This window comes from Syngnathoides biaculeatus, chromosome 9, assembly GCF_019802595.1.
Source record: "Syngnathoides biaculeatus isolate LvHL_M chromosome 9, ASM1980259v1, whole genome shotgun sequence".
In the NCBI taxonomy this organism is placed as follows: domain Eukaryota; kingdom Metazoa; phylum Chordata; class Actinopteri; order Syngnathiformes; family Syngnathidae; genus Syngnathoides; species Syngnathoides biaculeatus.
This window is the reverse complement of record NC_084648.1, coordinates 24886635-24909511: the sequence shown is the minus strand read 5'-3', so window position 1 is coordinate 24909511 and position 22877 is coordinate 24886635. Positions and strand designations below refer to the sequence as shown.

Sequence of the window (22877 nt, the reverse complement as noted above, 5' to 3'; positions counted from 1 at the left end):
CAAATTTATAGTTAGTCACAAGCGAATTTGTGATTTATTAAAAAGGGGTTCAATTACTTTTTCCACAAAGTGTCAGAAAGTTTGGGCTATTTTTTGTGCTTTAGAAAATTAAATTGTCATTCGAAAACTGCGTTTTGTATTTCCCTGGGTTGTCTCTGAGTGATATTAAAATTGTTTTGATGATTCGAAACCTTTGTGTGGAATTGATATGAAATCTGGAAGGGGGCAAAGATTTTTTCACAGCAATTTACCTCTGAAAATTCCAGGCCTCTTATCTTTTAAAGTGGGAGAACTTGCACAATCGGTGGCTGTCTAAATACATTTTTGCCCAACTGAATTTGATTGACAGGTAAACGCCTCCTCTTTAGTGGACCAATCACAGTCTAGGAGCTTGAGGGAAGACCTTATTTTTCACGATTCCAAACGCATATAGTATAACTAGCGTTTATCATAATTTTTCGGAGAGAATATTATACAAAAATTACAGGCTGAGAACTTGGACACTGGGTGTGGGGTGTGCGCTAAAACTAGTAAAAAAAAAAAAAAATATATATATATATATATATATATATATATATATATATATTGGAAACTGGGCTATAGTGTTGTAGCATTTCTTGATACCTCACAGCAGTCCAACTATCAATTTAACAGGCCAAAAATTCCAAACTGTCTGTTTTTCTGTTCAGTTCGGTGTGACACTGCTCTATCTGATCTTGAGTGAAGGAGAGAGAATGCAAAGCTCCAACCCCAACTGTCAGCTTATGGATGACAATCGATGGTGAGATACTTGGTGTGATTTCAGTTTTGCTATTGTAGTTTGTACCCTCGTACGTTCAACAATGTCTTAAGATGTTTTTTAAAATATTATTTACTATTATTTTTGTCTTCCACACTTCTTTCAAACCCTTAATCCTCATCTAGGACAGACCTGGTGTTTTCTGTGACCAGGGAGTTGCTCAACATTCCCTCTTCATCCCTCTCATCTCCTCTCTTCACACCTTCAAACCTGCTCACCCTCTTCTCGCGCTTTATTGACCATCAGCGCTTGGACTTGTTGCAGGAAAAGCTACAGTAAGTCACAATATATGCACCAAACGTAGGATTTATAGGTCCCATGGCATCGAAAAGGTGAGAAAACAGAAAAAGCACAGCTAAAAGACCTCTTGTGATGTCGACAAATTATGGACTCCACCCTGGAGCCAGGTTTTGAGGTGGGGCTCAATGAGTAATGTGGCTCACCCTTCTCATGGGCGCGACATCTGTGGGAGTTCCGTTGGGGTCTGGTGCAGTGCGAGCTGGACGGTGGCTGAAGGTTGGGACCTTGGCAAGCTGATCCTCGTCTACACAAGCTGGCTGTAGGGACAGGAGATCATCTCTCTGGCAGCCCAACCCAGTGTGTGATGTTGAGAAGTTCCAACCAAATATAGTCGTGCTCTCCTCCACACACGGTTTGGGCTCTGTTATGAGTACTCTTGAGAAGGGTGGGACTCTCGTTCAATCTGAAGTTGCCCATGGTGGGAGGCGCCAAAGAGATGTCAATATACTTATTGCCCCCAACTCCCAGCTTGTTGGTTGTACATTGGGTTCACCTCAATAGACGAGAGTTTAGGCTCCCTCTGCCTTTGGGTGGTCGAACGGGTTGTGACTTTTGTTTGTCCTTATGCACCAAAAGAGTAGTCAGCCTTTTTGGACTCTTTGGACGGGTTCTGGAAAGTGCTTGCACTGGGTATTCCATCGTTCTCCTGAGGGCTGTCAGTGCTCACATTGGCAATGACATTGATACCTGGAACGGCGAAATTGGGAGGAATGACCTCCTTCCCGAACAGAACCTGAAAGTTATGTTATTGCACTTCTGTGCTTGCCACGTATTGAGTATGATGAACACCATGTTCAAGCAAAGGGGTGTCCAGTCATGCACCTGACACCCCGGCACCACACGCTGCAATTTAATAGACTTTGTGGTTGTGTCATCTGGCTTGTGGTCTTATGTCTTGGGTACTCAGGTGAAGAGAGGAGCAAAGCAGTCAACTGATCGTCACCTGGTGGTGTGTTGCCTCCGATGATGGGAAAAGATGCCGGACCAGCCTGGCAGGCCGAAAAGTATTGTGAGGCTCTGCTGAGAATGTCTGGCAAATTCCTCCGGCAGAATTTCGCCCCTGTTCAGGGAAAGATACGAGTGGTCCATGTTCCTTTGCTGAGGATGCCGATCTGAGGTGTGGCAGTAAGATGGTCCGTGCCTCTCGTGGTAGTAACCCCCGAACCCGTTCGTGGGCAACAGTGTTGAGGGATGGCGTTAAGCGGAAGAAGTCCTTTCGGGTCTTCTGGGCCTGTGGGACTCCAGTGGCAGGTAATGGGTACTGGCTGGCTTAGCGGAATGCAGCTTTGGTGGTTGCTTAGGCAAAAACATGAGCGGGGAGGAGTTTGGTAAGGCCATGGAAATACTTGCTCACGGTTTCAAGGAAAAGTCTTGTCTATCATCCGGGGTCTTGGAAGAGAAAAGCAATGCACCATGAACATTGTATAGTGGGGATACCGACTTGCTAACCTCGACTCGAGATCTAAGTAGGTGGGGACAATACTTTGAAGACCTCTTCAGTTCGACCACCACGCTTTCCATGAGGAAGCAAAATCTGGGATCTCTGAGGCAGCCTCTCCTGTTTCTAGGGTTGAGGTTACTGAGGTAATTGTATAAATTGTTGGCAAGGCCCCAGGGGTGGATGATATTTACCCGTAGTTCCCTAAAGACTGGATGTTGTGCGGCTTTCCTGGTGATCATCCGTATGCAACATTGCATGGACATCAGAGAGAGTGCCTCTGGATTGTGAGACTTGGGGTGGTGCTCCCCCTTTTTAAGAAGACGGACCACATAGTGTTTTTCACCTACACACTCCTCAGCCTCCCTCGCATGGTCTATTCAGGGTTGCTGGAGAAGATGGTCCATTGGGAAGTCGAATCTCAGATTCAGGAGGAGCAATGAGGTTTTCATCCTGGCTGTGGAACAGTGGATCAGTTCTACACCCTTTGCAGGGTCCTCAAGGGTGCATGGAAGCCAGTCTACATCTGTTTTTTGGAGTTGGAGAAGCCTTTTGACCATGTCCCTCATGGAGTTCTTGTTGGGGGGATGGCGACCAGGGTCAGAATTTGGTTTACGTTCCTGGTGGTATGTCTGATTCGTTTCCGGAGATGTTTGGAGGCGGCAGTGAACACCACATCTGCTCAGCATCCTGAACAAATAAAACGATATTTTTTTGAATGCACCTGCAATTTGTGAATATTGCTTTTTTTTGTGGTTATTCTTCAGTTTTAGTGATTCATTCAGCTTTTAATAAAATGAATTCTCTTTCTCAGGATCACTGACTTGTCCAGGTAGATGGTCATCAATCCAACCCCTGTCCTCAACACTTGATGCAGACCTGTCTGTGTGTACGCTTGACATAGACTCATTTTAAATGAGAGAGAGAGAGAGAGAGAGAGAGAGAGAGAGGAGAGAGAGAGAGAGAGAGAGAGAGAGAGAGAGAGAGAGAGAGAGAGAGAGCCAACTGCTGTTTGAGTGGCGATGGAAATTGCATCTTTTTAAAATCTTGTTTACAATTATGGCTGTGTTGAACCTTCAAATTAAAAATGATTTCTTTTATGTAATAAGTGCACTATTTTCTTGTCCAGTTCCACACCACAAATACGTAGTCATTAGTTGTTCATAGTAAATAAGGTATTAATAACCAATTGATTGCCTAAATCCATCAGTTTTTCATCCATGTTTGTAAATTCCTTTTGGAGTGTTTGTCCTTTTAAAGGTAAATTGTCTATTTAAAAAAAAAAAAAAAAAAAAAACTTTTTTCAAAGTCGACATTTGAGACTAAAATTTATTCTCAGCGTTTGCCTTGTCATGAAGAAAATAGTTGTGCTTCTGATTCAAACTTCAAATGTTTGTGTGGATACTTTGACTTTGCGCATAAACCTCCTAATTAAAAGTAGTTTTTATTTGGTGCTATGTTTTATGAATAAAATTAACATGATTAGAGAAACTTGGGAGCTTTGAGTTTTGTGAATTTCTTTTCCAAATTTAATAGACCATTAATATCACACATTCACCGAAAGATCACCCCATCAATGGTGAAGGTCTTATTGTAAGGATTCAGGGATTTTTTTTCTCCCTTTTGGAGACGAAGTGTTGGCCTAGAATGTTGAGGAAGTCCATGAAGGTTCCCAATTTGGTGCTGAATTAAAAATTGGCAGAGGTCTGTTGAATGTTTATTGTTCAAGTTGAACAATCATGTAAAATGACAAATCTACTATTGAATACAGGCCAAAACGTTTGACAAAAATGAGTCCTGTTTATTTCTCCAGTGTTGTGGGGCTAATATAACACTATTCTAATAATGCCAACAGAATAATGATAAAATTTTGCTCCTTTGTTTCATCACTCATTCAACTTCTTGTTTCCTGAAAAGACATGACAAAGTTGAGTTATATTTACCTCATTGATTTTCACTTGACCTACAAATAAGAGCTGATATTGTATGGTGAGAATGCATACCTCCTGTGCTTCTACAAGGTTTACCTCAAGCATAAAAAATTCATCATATAATTAAGAGTCGATTAGATGATGAGGCCACTAACTCTGATGGGAAGACTGAACACAACCACAAGCACTAAGTAAGAAAACCAAGGACCAACATTGCCACAATTCAATAGAGCAAATTTTGATTCATCACAGTCTGAGTAAAAAAAACACCGCTTGCTTGTTGAGAAGATGAGTGGGTTTGGCAGCGACTGCACTGTCACATCCTAGCTGTCTACACATTACAGAAGGCTGCTTTGCACACTGGATCAGTCTGCGCTCAGCATCCTCAGCTCATTTCCATAACACACTAACAATTTTCCACCATAAGAAATACTGTCATTGTGTCTGGGTACTCTGTCATCCAAAATCAAATCCAAGTCATCTGCAAAGGATAGAAAAGCAAGGTAGGTTTATTTCTGTTCAGGTTTTTCAAAGCATATTCCCTTAGGGTCAAATTTCCCCATGTGCTTTGGAAAGAAAAAATGCACAACAGAATCTTAAGACTGACATTTTTGCAAAGAATGGGGGAAAATGTGGAGAACCCAAAAATATAGGTGCAGGCAATTTAAATTTAGATCAGTGAGGTGAAACATGGGCATGGGTCACATTGCACTTCAAATTGGGTGCAGTTACAAAATACACTGTCATTGTTTCTGTTGACCTGTCAAAATGTCAATGAGAGAAGGACTGAAGACACCCTCCCCCACCATTCTTTTATTAATGATAGACCTGGGGCCGGCCTGCCCGCCTGGGCTCAGCAAGACCTCAAGGTGGTGCCAAATATTGAGAAAAAAACTTTTTTCAGGGGGAGGAGGTATTCACCTTCAATATAGCTATATTAAAATACAAGAATGCAGTTAATTTCGAGAAAGCTCTGTACAGTACTAAGAAATGTGCCTACCTCAAGGTTCTTTCCCGTTTATGAATGATAATAGCTCCCTCTGTTGAGAGCAACTTTTTTGACGTGACCACGGTGAACTTGGGAAACGTAAAAATGGCCTAAACGGTCCATAACAGAAAGATGAAAGAAATAGAGGGAAAATGGAAGAAAGAGTGGTTAATTTATTGCTGCTTTTGGGTTGTTCCATTAGGTGTCACATAGGCCCATGTCTGGCATAGGCCCATTTCTGGCAGTGACGAGAGCATCCCAGAATGTCATTCAGGTTCCAAGGAAGTTTCATCTCCTCATCCATCCAAGGCTGTAGATAGGAGGGTAACACCCTCCACAATATGGTGGCTCTTCTGACGTAAGTACGCACAAGCTTTCAAAGGCCGACTCTTGGACAGAATGCAGCTAAGCGATTTGTCAGTACGTATTAACAAAACGTCTTACAGTAATAGTTAAAGGTTTTGTACCCCGATCACAACCTAGTCAACAGGTGGCTCCGTGGCGCAATGGATAGCGCATTGGACTTCTAGAGTTACTGGGGTTATTCAAAGGTTGTGGGTTCGAGTCCCACCGGAGTCGCTTTTTGTTTGTCTCAAATTTTTATTTCTCGCACTAATACACGATAAATTCTACGTTCTCACTATTGTTTATCCTAGCATATACGCATAATAAATACCTAATTTGTAATAAAGATCACCCTTGTCACTGACTGTAAATCATTGTCTTCAGTTTAACTCACTGACATTGTTGTATTGTTGTTTAGTGGTGTATGAAGAATAAACTGGGTCATTTCAGCACTTTAGGGCATGGTGTTCTATCGAGAGCAGCAACTTTTTGAAGTTCCTGAGCGTAAATGAGCTTCAGGCCTGACAGTGTTTTCTTGCCAGTAGGTGGCGCACATGCAAAGGTGCGACAGAGTTGCACTGAGTTGGGCCGCTCAACACGAGAACGAAAGAGACATTGCAAATCAGCAGGACACGAGAAGACTGAAATGATGACGATGTTGATTACATCTGTGTATTTTCTGTTTCGCATCACGGTCGGAGTGCCGGTAAGAAATCCCAGCTCATTCCTTCACCTCAACTTATTGCTATTTCTCTGACTTTCGCATGATTCGATTGGGTTATTATTATGCATAGCAAAATCCGTCAAGAACAATGTGATGTCTAAAAGTTTAAAGTTGTCAATCATGGGTTGTTAACCTGAGAAACAATACTTTTTCTTCATTGTGGTTAACTTACAGATAGTGTTCCTGCTTAAGCTGTCTGCTTCCTTGTCCAGGTCCCTGTCCCTTGTGAAGAGAAGGTGGTGCGACTGGAAGCCAAGATCGAGGCCCTGACAAATGTCATCAATGAACAGCACCAATACATCCAGGTGCTCCACGACCACCAGGCCCAGCAGCTCATGCACATCCCCAACTCGCATCTTGCCACTCAAAACCTCCACAAAGGTGATTTCTGCCTGGTCACGAAATAAATGTGGTGCGGAGTACAATTAACTGCCAAATTTTCATACAGCACATTCAGTTTACTTCAGAGTTTACCCAGGAAATGAATACTTATTGGGTTTAAGTGTATGTACTCTACTGTATGTGTGTGCAGACTGCTCCGAGGTATTTGCTGATGGAAATGTGGCCAGTGGCTTGTATGTAATTCGGCCCAATGGCTACCCCACAGCGCTTAGTGTCTACTGTGACATGAACAATGGAGGAGGGTGGACAGTTTTTCAGAGGAGGAGGGACGGCAAAGAAAACTTTGATAGGTATGTGTGTGACTGAAAACTGAATATGTAAATGCAACGAATATTTAAGTAACAGTAAGCAAATTGTGTGTGCAGAGCCTGGGTAGAGTACAAGCATGGGTTTGGGGACCTGCATTCTCCAGATGGAGAATTCTGGTTGGGAAATGATGCCCTACATCATCTCTCCTCACAAGGTGTATCTTTGTACACTGTGTTAGAGGAACACATCTGTCACACATCGCGTGGTCGCTAATATAAACTCTTCTAGGAAACTATGACCTGCGGATTAATATGGAAGACTTTGAGGGTAAGGAAAGCTTTGCAGAGTACAAGAACTTTAAAGTGGACAGTGAAAAGGTAAGTTCATCTCCTGCGTTTCTAAGCACCTTATCTTTAACCTCGACCTTCCTTCTTTTCTCACAGTTGTACAGTTCATATTTAGACTAACGGTTGGAATTTCCAACTGCAAGCAATGGTGTCTGGTTCTGGGTTTACTATCTCTGTGAATTCTCCAACAACAATGTACTTAGTTTTTCATTCCTCAATAAGGCGGGTCAGATAGGTTCACAAACGATACAGTTCAGCTACAAACTACATTGTTTTAAACAGTTTGTTTGGCCCACATTTAAGAGGAAACCTCACCCAAACCAAATGTAGTTTGGGTCTGAACATACAGTGACATATATCATATATATATACATATATCTCGTCAGACGTTTACTGACACACACACCTTCTATTCCACCACTTCTGAATTCCTCTGTGCTCTCATCCACCTATTTAAGCAATTTCACAATTGTTGGACATGTGGTTCTGCATCCCATCTCTTCCCCGGTAAAGTTTTGAAACGTTGACCATAATGTTGAACTTGACATTTTTATTATAACTAATCTGTCAAAGGACCTGTACCAGTTGCATTTGGGGGAGTATGACGGGAATGCAGGGGATGCCCTGAATGACCTGCATGCCAGCCAGCACCCAGCTCCAGGGAGCAGTTCGGATGGGGTCAAATTCAGCACCTATGACACGCGACCTGGTGGGGATGGCAAGTGTATCAAGCACAGCCAGTCGGGCTGGTGGTTCAGCAGGTCCCAACACCATTTTCTCATTTTCATTCATCGACTATGCTGAAAAATGTCTTCATGAATGTTTTAATTTCTTTTCTTCCCTTGTATTGTGAAATCTTGTGGTCAGGTGTGACTCAGGGAACCTTAACGGTCATTACTACAAAGGCCCGTACCAAGGAATGACTGATGATGGGATGGTGTGGTACACGTGGCACGGGTGGTGGTACTCCATCAAATCAGTGGTCATGATGGTACGAGCTGTCGACCTTGAGCATCCACAGGCAATGGGGGTGGGAAAACCGGACCCCGAGAAAGTGCTGGGTGGTGTATCTGACCACCCAATAGGCCAATAGGTTAAAAATAAAACATGTTAACCTTACACTTGCAATGATTGACTATATTATACAATCTATACAAAGTGTACTTATGTTATTGCCTTTTTTAGTATTGTCCCATCATTTCTATTCACCAAGGAATGAAACATGAGAATCAGAGGTCATACTCTATCCCATTTTCAAAATAAAAGAGCTGAGTGCGTGAAATTGTGGGTAGACTTAACGTTTTGTTTTTTTTTGTTTGTTTTTTGTTTTTTTGGAGTAACAGTAATAATCAAACTAAAAGAACTGTTCTATGTTTTCGCTGTGAGAAACCTTAGTCAACTGTGACAATCTAACAGATTGGCTACCATCCATAGGTGGTTTTTACAGGTGTCAATCAAATTCATTGGGGACTTTGGGTTACAGAAATGGAAGGTGTATTCTGTCTATTCTGGCCTGCATGGACATAACATCCAAGGAGAATTACATTCCAGAGAGTAGACTAAGATTGGAAGGACCAAACATAGAACAAGAACATCCAAGATCAAGTCTATGGGTTTAGGTCAGTTGAGCAAATTGAGTTCTCATTTTCCCACATCCATCCATCCATCCATCCATTCTTAGAACCGTTGATCCTCACAAGAGTCGCATTTGCTCACATATAGATGTGAAATTCATTTACATCTTTCAGAGGTCTGAAGTGGCTCAGCGATCGAGCTTCGCTCTTTGGTGAAAAAAATGTCCAATTTAAAAAAAGAATGAAGGCAAACAATTCTTGTCAATCCACAAAACTGAAAATAACAGATTATGATTTGCAGCCCAATCCCAACCCAAGTACTGTACAAACTGTAGCTATCCTACACAGTTTTGCTGGGCTTCGCCTTAATGTGTACATAACTGAAAAAAGGTAACTTAGCCACAACACAAGAAAGGTGCTATGTACAGACCCTGAGTTATTACCTACAATTTTCATGACGAAAAAGAGGACGTTTGTTGGCGTGTGGTAGTCAGAAGCTAAACAAGCCGCACACACTCACATTGAAGTGTGTCTGTGATGTCTGTTTCCATTGCAACAGTGTTTTACTACAAGTAGTTTGAAATGTACAAGTTCATTATGAGATTTGCATCCAATAGGGTACAATTTTTGGATCCTCCGTCCATCTTCATGGTGCTTGGAGTAAGGAGAAGACGGCAACGTTATCTAGGCGATAAAGGTGCAGTGGCAGAGTTCTGTGGCGAGCTGTGGGGACAGGTGAGGGAGAGATGCCGCGGACTCCCCAGCAGGTCGCCATTATGTAGCCTCCACAGCAGCTCCTCATTCTCCATTGACAGACGCTTATTGACTTTGGACTCTTTCTGGAGAGTCTGCTGGAGTATGGCCTGCTCACTGGACAGCTGCCTGCAGTCACAGTCGTAGAACGCGGTCTTAGAATGGTCATACTCAGTTAGATGAGAGGTTTCAAACGCACGCACCACAGCACATCAGGGGGGTCAAGTCAACAAATTGAACGAACACATTTTCGATTTTCGAATTAAAACAGCTGTTGCTAATTTTGTCCACCAGAGGGTGCACCTATAATCACTTATCACTTCAATCCTCCCATTCATCCATTTTCTTTGCCGCTTATCCTGACGAGGGTCGTGGGGAGTGCTGGAGCCTATCCCAGCTGTCAACGGGTAGGAGGCGGGGTACACCGTGAACTGGTTGCCAGCCTATCGCAGAGCACAGAGAGACAAACAGCCACACTCACAATCATACCTCGGGGCAATTTAGAGTGTCCAATTAATGATGCCTATTTTTAGGAGGTGGGAGGAAACTGGAGTGCCTGGAGAAAACCCACACAGGCACGGGGAGAGCATGCAAACTCCACACAAGCGGGGCCGGGATCAGACCCGGGTCCTCAGAACTGTGAGGCCAACGCTTTACCAGCTGAGCTACCGTGCCGCCTTTACCACTTAAATGACATTCTGAAATTGGCTGCTACTCACAATTAACAAACTATTTTAAACTAAAAGATGACAAATTTCAGGAGCAAATAATATTTCATGTTTTAAATAAGGTGTCACATTTGCACAACAGTTGTTTGAGGATCAACACAATCCTGTAGAAATATTCTAAGACACTGAAAATTGAAATATGTCAGTCAACAGGTCAGTGAAGAAGTGGTTGGATTAGTGGAACTGGATTATTTATTGTTATTATCTTTTTTTTTGCTTATCCTACATTATTTATTGAAAACTCCTATTCACTGGTAGCATCTAATTACTTCTTTTGACAAAAGTGGTGTCATCTTCTAGAATATGTAGGTAATCGCATCATAACAAACCTTTTTTAATCGGCGGAAATTTGCTGTTCTGTTCAGTAAAGTAAAAAACAGACCTGTTTGCCATGTGCGGAACAACTTTTTTTTTTTTTTAAATTGCCCTTTATCATCTCCTAGGCAGGGACTGTTAATAGTTTGAAGCTTATTGAAAGGCATTCTGTTTTTGGGAGAGGGGGTTGTTGGCCTTTGAAAAAACATTTAGATAAAAATGATAGGCGTTGGATATAGATAAATAGAAGGAAGACGGAGAGACATGAATTCATCTGATCTATTTAAATACAAAACAACAACAACAACAAAAACACTGCTGATGTCTTTTTAGCGATAATTAGATTTCTCATGTGTATGTTTATTCCAGATTTTGCGTTTATGGAAAATTTGAGTTTGTTGACATAAAAGAAACAAAGGAACATGCACATCACAGATTTTTCGTCAAATATTGGATTTGGGCTGCTATGTTGTGCCTATTTTTAATTTTGGCCCACCTTGAATTTGAGTTTGACACCCTTGGTTTAAGATAAAAGGATATAAGCCAATGAGTAAATGAGTAAGTGAAAATCTTGCATACAAACATATTATTTTCGCACTTTGAAAGAGCAGCATGTTTGTCCATCCTGGCTTTGTAGTCCTCGTTCTCCTGTTGAAACCTTCTCAGACATTCCTCCAGTTTAACATTTGTCTCCACCTAGGACACACACACACACACACACACGCACACACACATTTAAGCTTTGAGAGTACCATGAACTACTATTTTTTCATTTGTTCAAAAATTATATGACAAACATTTAAAAGTGAATGTTACTAACCAGTTTGTCCATATCCATGAGCTTCTTTTCTTTTTTGTGCAGCTGGTTATTCTTGATCTCTAGAACCACCTTTAAACTTTGTAGCTCCTGCTGCAGGTATACAGTGTGGAAATCCTTCTGCAAACACACATAATATAAAGACACAGTCCATACTTTGAAATGAAGAACACAAGGTAATAAAGTATTCAAAGGACCCCCAATTGATTTTCATTACATTTTACACGTCTACTTTACAGAGCAATGGAGAGTGTGGTAAGGAAGTGAAGAAATGGGTCCAAGTGGGGTGGAACAGTTGGCGGAAGGTGTCTAGTGTTCTATGTGACAAAAGAGTATCCGGTAGGATGAAGGGCAAAATTTACAAAACAGTGGTGAGGCCGGCCATGATGTACGGATTAGAGACAGTGGCACTGAAAAAACAACAGGAAGCAGAAATGGAGGTGGCAGAAATGAAGATGTTGAGGTTCTCGCTCGGAGTGACCAGGTTGGATAGGATTAGAAATGAGCTCATTAGAGGGACAGCCAAAGTTGGATGTTTTGGAGACAAGGTAAGAGAGAGCAGACTTCGATGGTTTGGACATGTTCAGAGGCGAGAGGGTGAGTATCTTGGTAGAAGGGTGCTGAGGATGGAGCTGCCAGGCAAAAGAGCGAGAGGAAGACTAAAGAAAAGGTTGATGGATGTTGTGAGGGAGGACAAGAGGACAGTGGTGTTAGAGTTGAGGATGCACGATATAGGCTTAAATGGAAAAAGATGACACGCTCTGGCGACCTCTAACGGGACAAACCGAAAGAAAAAAGACTCATATTGAGGCCACTGATATGTGAGGATTCATATTTGGAATGCTTTTCCATTCCGGTAAATGAAACTCGAGCCCTGCATTTTGATCTTCTCATCTGCAAAGTTATTTGCTGTGGTTAAGTACAGAGCTTTTGTGAAGTCGTAACTAAGCACAATTTTGCCCATCGGCAGAGGGTGGCTGCACCTTAATTCTGATCTGGGAGTTGAGTTCCAATTGGTGTTTACAGTAATAAATAGTAAACTGACAAGATGAAGACTGATGTGATGTCACGTAGTACAACCGGGGTAGACATTACCAGACTCTTGTCTGCAAGTGTCCATTTCTCTTCCTCTGCTTTCAACTTTTCATTCAGGATGGTGTTCTCGGTTGACAGCTGAGTTATTTTGGCCTGATGGTAGGAAGGCACTTGGATGAAACACATTTTGGAATCAACAATTTACAATTGAGTCTCAGTGAAATCAGCCCCCCCCAAAACAAGATTTGTTCCTCCTTGGTGCAATAATGACTGGTTATTGAGCCAGTTTATTACAGTGCTGTCCCTACATCATTGGTTTGATAATACAGTATTTACGTTGCAGAATCTGGTTAAAAAAAATTAAAAGGTGAACAACAACATAAAATTGATTTATGTTTCATATCTTCCATAGTTAAGTGTTGAAAGGTGAAATAGTCTTACAGAAAGAGTAGTTTCTGTTTCCTTTAGTGTTTTGTCCAGATTCTCCAGATCAATTTCCTGAATTCTTTTTAGCTCTGAAATGATCAATTTCACAAACAGACATTCATAAAATTTGAAATATCAACCACTGTCAGATGAGTGGGCTTAAGTCATCTGTATTGTGCTACAGGTTGATGGAAACACCTTGTAGAGAGGTCTCATGCTGCCCTCTGAGAGAGTCCATGATTTGGTTGTGACTTGCTTCCTGTTTCTTCCTCTCAGCTTCCTGTCTGGTCCTCATCTCCTCCACCTGCAAGGTGGAGACAGAAATAAGTTAGCTGACGAGCAGTTAATTCTTCTCAGCGGTGTAATACAATGGAAATTTATTAGCATTACTGAGCTACAGTGTCATTGGTAGGTTTCCCTTGTTTTATATATATGATAACAAAAGTGAGGATACAAACAAGTTCGGGGGGGGGGTACTAAAACTGTCTTTCAAACTGCCTTATTGACAAATGTATTTCCATTGGGAAAAAAAATTGCATCACTGCAAATATCCTCCAATGACTATTCATTTATGGTGAGGGGCATCACCAGCGTCGAGTGCCCTGGGCACCAACATGGCTTCACACTCCACTGCCTATGTTACTGATCAAGTCAACAATTACACCTAATTTTCGTTCAAATGTCGCATTGGGAAGCTCTCTGTCACTTGTCATTTCATCTTATTTGCTACAGTTTTCTTTAACTTATCCAAGATGATTGCTCTATTGCTCTATTAGGCACTCAAAACATTTTAAATGCTAGAGGACTCTGTATCCTTTGCATATTTCACAAAAAAAAAAGTTCCATCATTGCCAAATTACTAGCAGCATTTATTGCTCTGTGACTGTTACTGCAATGTCTTTGTCTCAAATGAGTGTCCATTGTTGTCATGTTTATTGTAGTATAGCAGCTCTAACTAGCGGAGACAAATTTCTTGTATGGTTCTGACATACTTAGTGAATATAGATGATTCTGATGAAAGTGCCCAACCCTCCTTGTTATCTTGCACATGACATTATTAAGAATGGTAGTCAACAATCAAATGACAATCTGATGTGTTTATGAGGACAATTTTGAATTTTAACAAACACTTTTTTATTTCAAGACATTGGAACCATTTCATGGCGATGCAAACCCCAATTCATTCGCCCAGACTGCACTGCATTAAAACCCTGCAACATTGTGTAAAGGACATTGCCATATGGCCTCAGAAACATTTCAGAAACCATTGCCAACTAATATAGTTTGTTGCTACAGCCACAAATGTATATATACCATGCAAAGTGAAATACTGCCGGCTTCTCTGGGCCCGAACTCATCTGAGATGAACTGACGCAAAGTGGAAAAGTGTGCTGTCTGTCTAACCAAATCCTCATTTCAAATGATTGTAAATCATAGATGTTGTGCTCTTCGGCCAAATAGGAAAAGGACCATTCTGACTATCACCACGAAGTTCAAAAGCCAGCATCTATGATTGTATGGTGGTGTGTTAGTGCCTCAGGCATGGATAACTTGCACATCTATTAATGCTGAAAGGTACAAACATGTTATGGAGAAACGTGCTGCCGTCCAAGTAAGGTCTTTTTAGAGACCATCCTGCTTACAGTATTCTGGCAAAACAATACCAAGCCACATTATGCATGTTACAACACCATGTCTTTCAAAGAAAAAAGTAGAAGTACTAGACCGGTTGGCCGCCAGTCAGTTGAAAATGTGTGGCACAATATGAAGCGTAAATTACTACAATGGAGTCATTCTACTAGAAAAGATTCAATCATTCGTCACAGTGGTAAACATGTTCTCATGCCAGCTTTTTCAAAATCAAAATGCATTGTTAAAATGAGTGGATATTTCAATTAAAAAAAAAAACTATGAAGTTTATCAGTTTGAACAATGACTATCTTCTATCTATATTCAACAGAATATGGGTTGAAAAGTATTTGCAAACAATTTTACTCTATGCTGTTTTTATTTCCGTTACATAATATCCCAAGTTCATTGCTGTAACATTTCTGTAAGATGTTCTCAGCAGCATATTTTGCTTGTGTATGTTCTCTGGCCAGTCACTGATGTTGTAGTGTTACACTCACCTGACTTTGTTGCGGGCAGTGTGGGTTCAGTTTCCACTCAGTGATTGTGTGAATGTGAGTGCAAAATGTTGTACGTGTCTATGTATGCCCTGTGACTGGCGACTAGTTCAGGATGTAGCCTGCCTTTCGCTCAAAGTCAGCTGGGATCGTCGCCAAGCACCCCATGACCCAAACCAAGTGGTGTTGAAAATGGATGGGTAGTTCTCTGACCTTTCTCTCCATTAACATGTGACATTTGTCAGCCTCCGCCTGGTAAGTTTGATGGACTTTGTCCCACTCCGTTTGGTAAAAACTCCTTAATCTGACACACACAGAAACAAGACTGTTTATACATATTATTGTGAGTAAGTTCTGTGTGTTGTAGTACAGTTTCAGTGTTGTACCTGTCCTCCAATTGAAATAGTTCCACCTTGTGTTGTTCATCAAGCCTTTTCAATGCCTCCTCCAAACTGATGCGTGCCTCTTCCTTCTCCTTGTGCAAGCGGTCGCAGCACTGAGACGATTCCACTGCACAGACACAAGAATGAGTTGCGTTAGAGTTCCAATGATGCATTTCAACAATTTTCTTTTCTTTTAGGCGGCACAGTGGATCAGCTGGAAAGCATTGGCCTCACAGTTCTGAGGACCCAGGTTCAATTCTGACTCTCCCTGTGTGGCATGTTCTCTCCATGCCCGCGTGAGTTTTCTCTGGGCACTCCAGTTACCTCCCACATTGCAAAAACATGCAATATTAACTGACCACTCTAAATTTCTCCTTAGTGTGATTGTGAGTGCGATTGTTGTCTGTCTCTGTGTGCCCTGCGATTGGCTGGCAACCAGTTCAGAGTGTACCCCGCCTCCTGCCGGTTGACAGCTAGGATAGGCTCCAGCACTCCCGCGACCCTTGTGAGGATAAGTGGCAAAGAAAATAGATGGATGGATGGATGGATATATACTTGCAAAAAAAGTCACTTATTTTTGATTACTGTTAATTTTTCTTCTAAAATAGCCAAAACAAATAAAGGTAAAGAACCTAATTATGAAGGCCACTCTCTTGATGATGACACAATATTCATGCTGCATTTTTCTTTTCACTTACACACATCAAGTGCTTGAGGAGTTTAAGAACATTAGTAAAAGCAGGTGTGAAGGAGTGAGGCCAAACGTGGCTCTTTTTTGCAGCTATGTACAACTTTGACTCAGTACAAATGAGAGACAACTGTCAGAGAAGGAAGAGCATGCAACAGTCAGTAACTCCCAACAGGTAACAAAGTGGCGTTCTGTGCATGTCAACCACATTCCACATTAATTACTCTCATGAATGTCGTGTGGTCCAGACCTAAATGTCTGCCAATGTGCTTTGAATTATAGAGCAGAACTCGTATCTTTCATGAGTAATTCAACTCTTACAAGCAGATGCATGCATTCGTCTCTCTCTAATCTGTCAATAAGTCACACACTGAATTATGTGCATTCCAAATCAGAAAGTGAAAGAGTTTTGAAATACCAAATATGATCAGCTAATATCTACTGTACACTGTACAGATTATGCAACAATGGCGTTTCACATAAAAACGTCAAAGTACAACACAGAAGCTTGTTTTGAGAAAACCACAATGTGATCAAAAATTTTAATTGAAATTTAGGTATGTAAAAACAACTGGCTGGGACAGTTGCTGTAACCTTTTGACGGGACGTCAGAGTGTGTGTTGTGCATGTGTGCAGCTGCTGCAATAGAGATGGCAACAAAAAGCCAAGAACAGCTGAGGAAATTTTATACTCCAGCTCATGCTGCAACGCACACATTGGGCAACATACTGTATGTAAATGTGTGTATTGTTGTGGCAGGTGGTTGTGTTAACTGACTGTTTGTATCTCCTAAATATAAACGTCTGTGTTGGGAGTCATTTGGGGCAATTTCATCACAGAATAATCCCAAAGGAAACAAGCCATTATTGTGATCAAGGAATTGGTTTTCAAGAACACTAATCACCTTTAAGCGAGACAGTTTAAACAGGTAGTGGATGTGACCTGAGACTGTAACATGTCACAGAAATACAATTAAACTGCTGAATTGGACATGACAGGTTGTTCCTGTTCAGACTGACTGGAGGAGTAGAAAGGTTTTATTGACAACTTGCTCTGTGTGTGTCAGCAAAGTCTATACACTGCAAACATTCTTCAGCTCTGTGTGTAAGACATGAGCCAGAGGTCAAAGATGCAGTAAAAGAAAGATTAGTCAGTGGCTCAGGAAAATTATGAAAACAAATTGAGAAGACTGGGAAGCGTTCTTCAAATGCCTTAAAAACAGAAACAAGGTTGCCAGTGTTTACTTTGGTAACAAGCTTTTGTGTCTTAGTGAATACTGTAAAGCCTTCATATTTTAGGACTACAGTGATCACGTCAGTACAACGATCGGCAACCAAAGAGCCATTTAGACTGTCTCCCAAAGAGGAAAAACAAACAAAAACACATAAACACTTTTGAGATCTAAAGTGAACACTGAATATGTCATGATTTTTTTAACCTGTATATATATCTATCCATCCATTTTCTTTGCCGCTTATCCTCACAAGGGTCAGGGAGAGTGCTGGAGCCTATCCCAGCTGTCAACGGGCAGGAGGCGGGGTACACCCTGAACTGTTTGCCAGCCAATCACAGGGCACATAGAGACAAACAGCCACACTCACAATCCCACCTAGGGGCAATTTAGAGTGTTCAATTAATGTTGCAAGTTTTTGGAATGTGGGAGGAAACCAGAATGCCCGCAGGAAACCCACGCAGGCACGGGGAGAACATGCAAACTCCACACAGGAGGGTCCGCGATTGAACCCGGGACCTCTTGTGAGGCCAACTCTTTACCAGCTGAGCCACCATGCCGCACTGTATATATTTACACATATATATATATATATATATAAAAGTATTTTCAGGTATAAAGGTGTCCACGTATGCACCTGGCACCAGGACACCCTAAGTCGCAGTTCGATGATCCACTTTGTGGTTGTATCATCGGACTTGAGGCTGCATGTCTTGGACACTCGGGTGAAGAGAGGGGTGAATCTGTCAATTGATTACCACCTGGTGGTGAGTTGGCTCCAATGGTGGGAGAGGATGCCGCTCTGACATGGCAGGCCCAAACATATTGCGAGGCCCTGCTGCGAATGGTTGGCCGATTCCCCTGTCAGGAGGAATTTCAATTTGCATATGTTCCAGGGGAGAACATGAGTCAGAGTGGACGATGTTCCACACCTCCATTGCTGAGGCGGCTGCCCAGAGCTGTGGCTGCAAGGTGCTTAGTGCCTCTCGTGGCGGCAACCCCTAAACACGTTGGTGGACACCAACAGTTAGGGATGCAGTCAAGATGAAGAAGGAGTCCTAATGGACTATTCTGGATGTGGGAATCCCGAGGCAGCTTATACCTACCGGCTGGCCAGGCGGAATGCTGCTTTGGTGGCCGCTGAGGCAAAAACCCGAGCGTGGGAGGAGTTCGGTGAGGCCATAGAGAACGACTTCAAGGCAGCTTTGAGGAAATTCTGGTAAGGCATCTCAGGAAGTGGAAGCAGTGCACCGTCAACACTGTATATGTGAGGATGGGGCACTGCTGACCTCAATTTGGGACCTTGTGAGTCGGTGGGGAGAATACTTCGAAGACCTCCTCAAATCCACCGACACTCCTTCCCATGAGGAAGCAGTTCTATGGGTTTTTCTCACACATCCCAAAAACATGCATTAATTGGAGACTCTAAATTGCCGATAGGTGTGATTGTGAGTGCGACTGTTGTCTGTCTCCATGTGCGCAGCGACTGGCTGGAAACCTGTTCAGGGTGTATCCTACCTTCTGGCCAAGACAGCTGGGATAGGTCCCAGCACTCCCGCAATCCTCGTGAGGATAAGCGGCTGAGAAACATATAAAACATACAACAGTGATGTTACAAGATCACCATAATCGGTATTTTTTTATTCCTTTTGAAAAATTTATGAACTAAAGTAAAATTAAATGGGAAATTAAATAACTTAGTTTTATTATTGCGACGGTGATGCTATGCAGTTCCCAGGATGCATTGCATCATGTTGGGCAAGCATGTGTGTGCCTGTGTCCAAGGAATTGTGCTGTGCTCAGGTTCATCTCTTCCAACTGGGATGTGAGTGCGCAATTAAGGCTCTCACATAAGTAAAATAGATGAGTGCCACTGTGCCTATGAATGGGATCTACTAATTTAGAGTAACAACAACAACAACGTTTTATATCATTACCTTGTCACACAACGTTGACATGCTTTTGCCTTGACTTTCAATCTTTTCATAAAAACAGGATACTTGCATTGATGACAGATGGGTTGCAGCCCGTACTTTTCCAAAGCAGCTCACATTTCATTTTCCTCATTAAGGTGAGGAATTGGATGAAGCCATAAAAACTGAAATCATGGGGACAACGTCTGTATTGTATGCTATTTGTAAACAGAAAACGCTACCACTTACCAAACTCATCTTTGAGTTTTGCCAGTTGCAGTGACAAGTCCTTCTTCTGCTTTAAAGTCTCTTCACGCTATAGATAAAGAAGAATAAGAATCAAACTCAAAAAAATGTCTTCATAATAATTCTAATAATTGATAATAGTAGAGCACCTTTCAAAGTAGAGTTTATGTTTCACAATTAACCTGTGTACAACATGTTCATCTACTGCAAGAGGTACACAATCTGAGGTGATTCAATAGGACCATATTCCGTATAAAAGATAAAAATGCAGTCTTGATGCACACTGTCAAGGAGATTAAATCATTGTCAAAAGTCAAACTTCATTATCCAGTTGTTTTAATTGATCTAATTTGATTGTGAAAATCTACCTATTATGTGTGCTCTATGATGTTTTTGGTCCCTACAGAAATCCCAATTCAAAGCTGCAAAAACAATTTTTGACACGTCATACAAATGACAAAATTTAAATATCTGTATTTTTATAACATGAATTCGCTGGCACACGTTCAGTCCATCTATTGCCGAAAGGATCAGGGAGTGAAAAGGCAGATTGAGGTCAAAGACAGCAAAGATCAAGGAAAAATTTTTTTTTTTTTTAAGTCCAACTACAGTGATTAAAAGCTGGTTGTAAAAGTAGATGTCATAAAACAATATGTTAAGGATAGTTCAAGCTTCACGGTGGTATTGGTTCAAGCATCGCATTACTTCAAACTATTGGTTATTAAAAAGTAAACTGGGTGTTTTTTAATAGTCTGGTTTGAAAAGCAGCAAAAACAGCTGTCATCTGTCACTTTCATCAAATTATCATTTGACACATTTCTTGACAGATTTTTACTGTTAGATTTTGAACAGGGTTCCCCCAAAAATACCAACAGTAATCAAGAAGCGAAAAAAGATGCACACACCTTGGGTTTCTTCTTGCGAACATGAGTAGGAGCCCTGGAATGGGCTTTGCTGGCTTTGGAGCCCATGAAGCTTTCATTGAAGACACAGTCATTCACTCGCACTCACACGCACTCAGATATAGAAACACACACACTTGTCTTTTCAATTCATTTCTCCCTCCCGCATGCTCTCAGATTGAGGCAAAACTTACTATCGCTCTCTCTCTCTCTCTCTCTCTCTCTCTCTCTCCTCTCTCTCTCTCTCTCTCTCTCTCTCTCTCTCTCTCTCTCTCTCTCTCTCTCTCTCTCTCTCTCTCTCTCTCTCTCTCTCTCTCTCTCTCTCGCTGTCTTTCTCTCACCATGGATGTCTGACTCAATGATTTGATCACCTCCCACACGCTACCTGTTCACCACAGAACTCCTTGTCCTCCCTCCTCCCTCGATCTGTCACGGCCCACCCAGTGTGGAATACTTTACGATGCAGGAATTCAAGTTATTTTGACACCCACTTATCTTGCTTCTGAACTTCCTGTCTTTGGGATCAGTCATTTACATGCAAAATGGGAAAATCTGTAATCACTGGAACATCTCAGGACTTTCTCTGGCTGTTTATCATTATTGTTCAGAACAGACAAACTGAAAGAATATTGCTATAAAATTTTTTTATGCACAACAATGTTTCACAATGAACGTCCGTGGCTATATTCTCCCTTAAAACATCTAGACTTTTTATGTCTTCAAATGTGTAATTCTAGTTCACCCATTTACTTGCTTATTAAATGTGCCAGAATATAGATACCCTAAATGTTTAAATCCTGCAAACAGACTCCAGGAAAAAAAAACACAATAAAATATAAACTTAATCGACAAAAATAATAAAATGTCTAAAATGAAAAATATGGTTATAATCCGAGTAAGAATTTTGATTTTTTTTAATGAGCATTTGGATACTATTTATGGCAGCCAGAAGATCATTAAAAAAAAGACAGTCGCTATAATGAAGGTGTTTTAAATGCCAATGTGAATGTTAGAAAACGAGTACCCTGACAACGTCCGCCATCCTAAAAAAGCTCCAGTCCGCTTGACAACAGCAAATAGTAGCCCTACCTCTGCCCCAAAACCCCTCAGGGTAAGGTGTTGGCATCTTGTGCTTGAGCAATATTCACCAGTCACCTTTTGAGTGGAGGAAGCAGATTAGATAATCATGGAATTCATGGACGCTAGCTCACCCTTAAAATGCAAAGAGAGATGTGAAAGCGTCAGATGTGCTCCTCCACTACACAAAGTATTTCTCCACCCCCACACCACCACCCAGCTCCAGAGCAAACACACAAAACAATTTAACAGTAATTTTATGTATTTTTCTACACATATGGAGATATTTTTTTCTTTTGAGATGGAGGGAATTACTGTTACAGCTGTTCTGTCTGTGTATATTGTTTCTGTGTTAAAAACATTCAGCTAAGTCTTTTTCCCTGGTCAGAATAAGAATTTATATGTGGTATGGATTACAATGATAATCCATCCATTTCCTTAGCCGCTTATCCTCACAAGGATCGAGGGGAGTGCTGGAGCCTATCCCAGTTCTCAATGGGCAGGAGGCAGGGTACACACTGAACTGGTTGCCAGCCAATCGCAGGGCACATTGAGACAAACTGCCACACTCACAATCACACGTAGGGGCAATTTAGAGTCTCCAATGAATGCATGTTTTTGGGATGTGGGAGGAAACTGCAGGGCCTGGAGAAAACCTGTGCAGGCACGGGGAGAATATGCAAACTCCACATAGGCGGGCCTTGGATTGAACCCGGGACCTCAGAACTGTGAGGCCAATGCTTTCCAGCTGCTCCACCATGCCACCTATAATAATAATAATTATGATTATTACAATACAGGTCATGTTCATATGATGTGATCAATCATGGTGAGGACACAGATCACTGAATTTCCTTTTAAAAATTTTACTGATATGTATTAACTGAAGACTCTAACTTGTCCAAAAGTGTGAATGCAAGTGAAACTGGTTGTTTGTTTCTATCTGCCCTACGAATGGTTCGAGGTGTACACCGCATCCTTTCCGGCGTTAGCTGGGATAGGCTCCAGCATTTCCATGATCCTTGTGAGGATAAATGGCACAGATCATTGATGGATGAATGAGTATTTTAATTATTTGCAGTTCTTATCATTCAAAAGGTAATAATAGTCTGTGATTGGGGTTAGGGATACCTGGGATAG

The 22877-nt window shown here is 41.6% G+C and overlaps 3 protein-coding genes and 1 non-coding gene across 7 annotated transcripts in view; 3 read left to right on the top strand and 1 right to left on the bottom strand.

Moving 5' to 3' along the window:
- patl1 (PAT1 homolog 1, processing body mRNA decay factor) overlaps nucleotides 1-3645 on the top strand; it is an 83977-nt gene extending 80332 nt beyond the window's left edge. For all 3 annotated transcript variants that reach the window (XM_061830070.1, XM_061830073.1, XM_061830072.1), the window contains 3 exons: nucleotides 690-781; nucleotides 925-1074; nucleotides 3352-3645. In XM_061830070.1, coding sequence (XP_061686054.1) covers nucleotides 690-781; nucleotides 925-1074; nucleotides 3352-3373 — 264 coding nt within the window. In that variant the 3' untranslated portion in view covers nucleotides 3374-3645. The remainder of the gene's footprint in view (nucleotides 1-689; nucleotides 782-924; nucleotides 1075-3351) is intronic.
- A 2215-nt stretch (nucleotides 3646-5860) lies between these two features.
- Nucleotides 5861-8616, top strand: LOC133506192 (fibrinogen-like protein 1). Its single transcript, XM_061830090.1, has 8 exons — nucleotides 5861-5876; nucleotides 6344-6507; nucleotides 6738-6906; nucleotides 7058-7217; nucleotides 7293-7390; nucleotides 7465-7553; nucleotides 8097-8284; nucleotides 8391-8616. The coding sequence occupies exons 2-8, from the start codon at nucleotides 6448-6450 to the stop codon at nucleotides 8614-8616; spliced, it is 990 nt and encodes a 329-aa protein (XP_061686074.1). The 5' UTR covers nucleotides 5861-5876; nucleotides 6344-6447.
- On the top strand, nucleotides 5949-6035 carry trnar-ucu (transfer RNA arginine (anticodon UCU)). Its single transcript is given in 2 exon segments — nucleotides 5949-5985; nucleotides 6000-6035. It is a non-coding gene; the product is annotated as a tRNA-Arg (tRNA).
- Nucleotides 8617-8907: 291 nt separating the features above from the next.
- LOC133506189 (microtubule-associated tumor suppressor 1 homolog A-like) overlaps nucleotides 8908-22877 on the bottom strand; it is a 56596-nt gene continuing 42626 nt past the window's right edge. The window contains exons 1-10 of one of the 2 annotated variants that reach the window (XM_061830087.1): nucleotides 20664-20858; nucleotides 19762-19828; nucleotides 15684-15807; nucleotides 15511-15601; nucleotides 13370-13475; nucleotides 13187-13260; nucleotides 12806-12898; nucleotides 11714-11830; nucleotides 11492-11589; nucleotides 8908-9979 (exon numbers count right to left, since the gene is read on the bottom strand). In XM_061830087.1, coding sequence (XP_061686071.1) covers nucleotides 9778-9979; nucleotides 11492-11589; nucleotides 11714-11830; nucleotides 12806-12898; nucleotides 13187-13260; nucleotides 13370-13475; nucleotides 15511-15601; nucleotides 15684-15807; nucleotides 19762-19828; nucleotides 20664-20729 — 1038 coding nt within the window. In that variant the 5' untranslated portion in view covers nucleotides 20730-20858 and the 3' untranslated portion in view covers nucleotides 8908-9777. Of the gene's footprint in view, nucleotides 9980-11491; nucleotides 11590-11713; nucleotides 11831-12805; nucleotides 12899-13186; nucleotides 13261-13369; nucleotides 13476-15510; nucleotides 15602-15683; nucleotides 15808-19761; nucleotides 19829-20663; nucleotides 20859-22877 lie in introns of those variants that run through there. The other variant, XM_061830086.1, reaches the window with a different exon arrangement.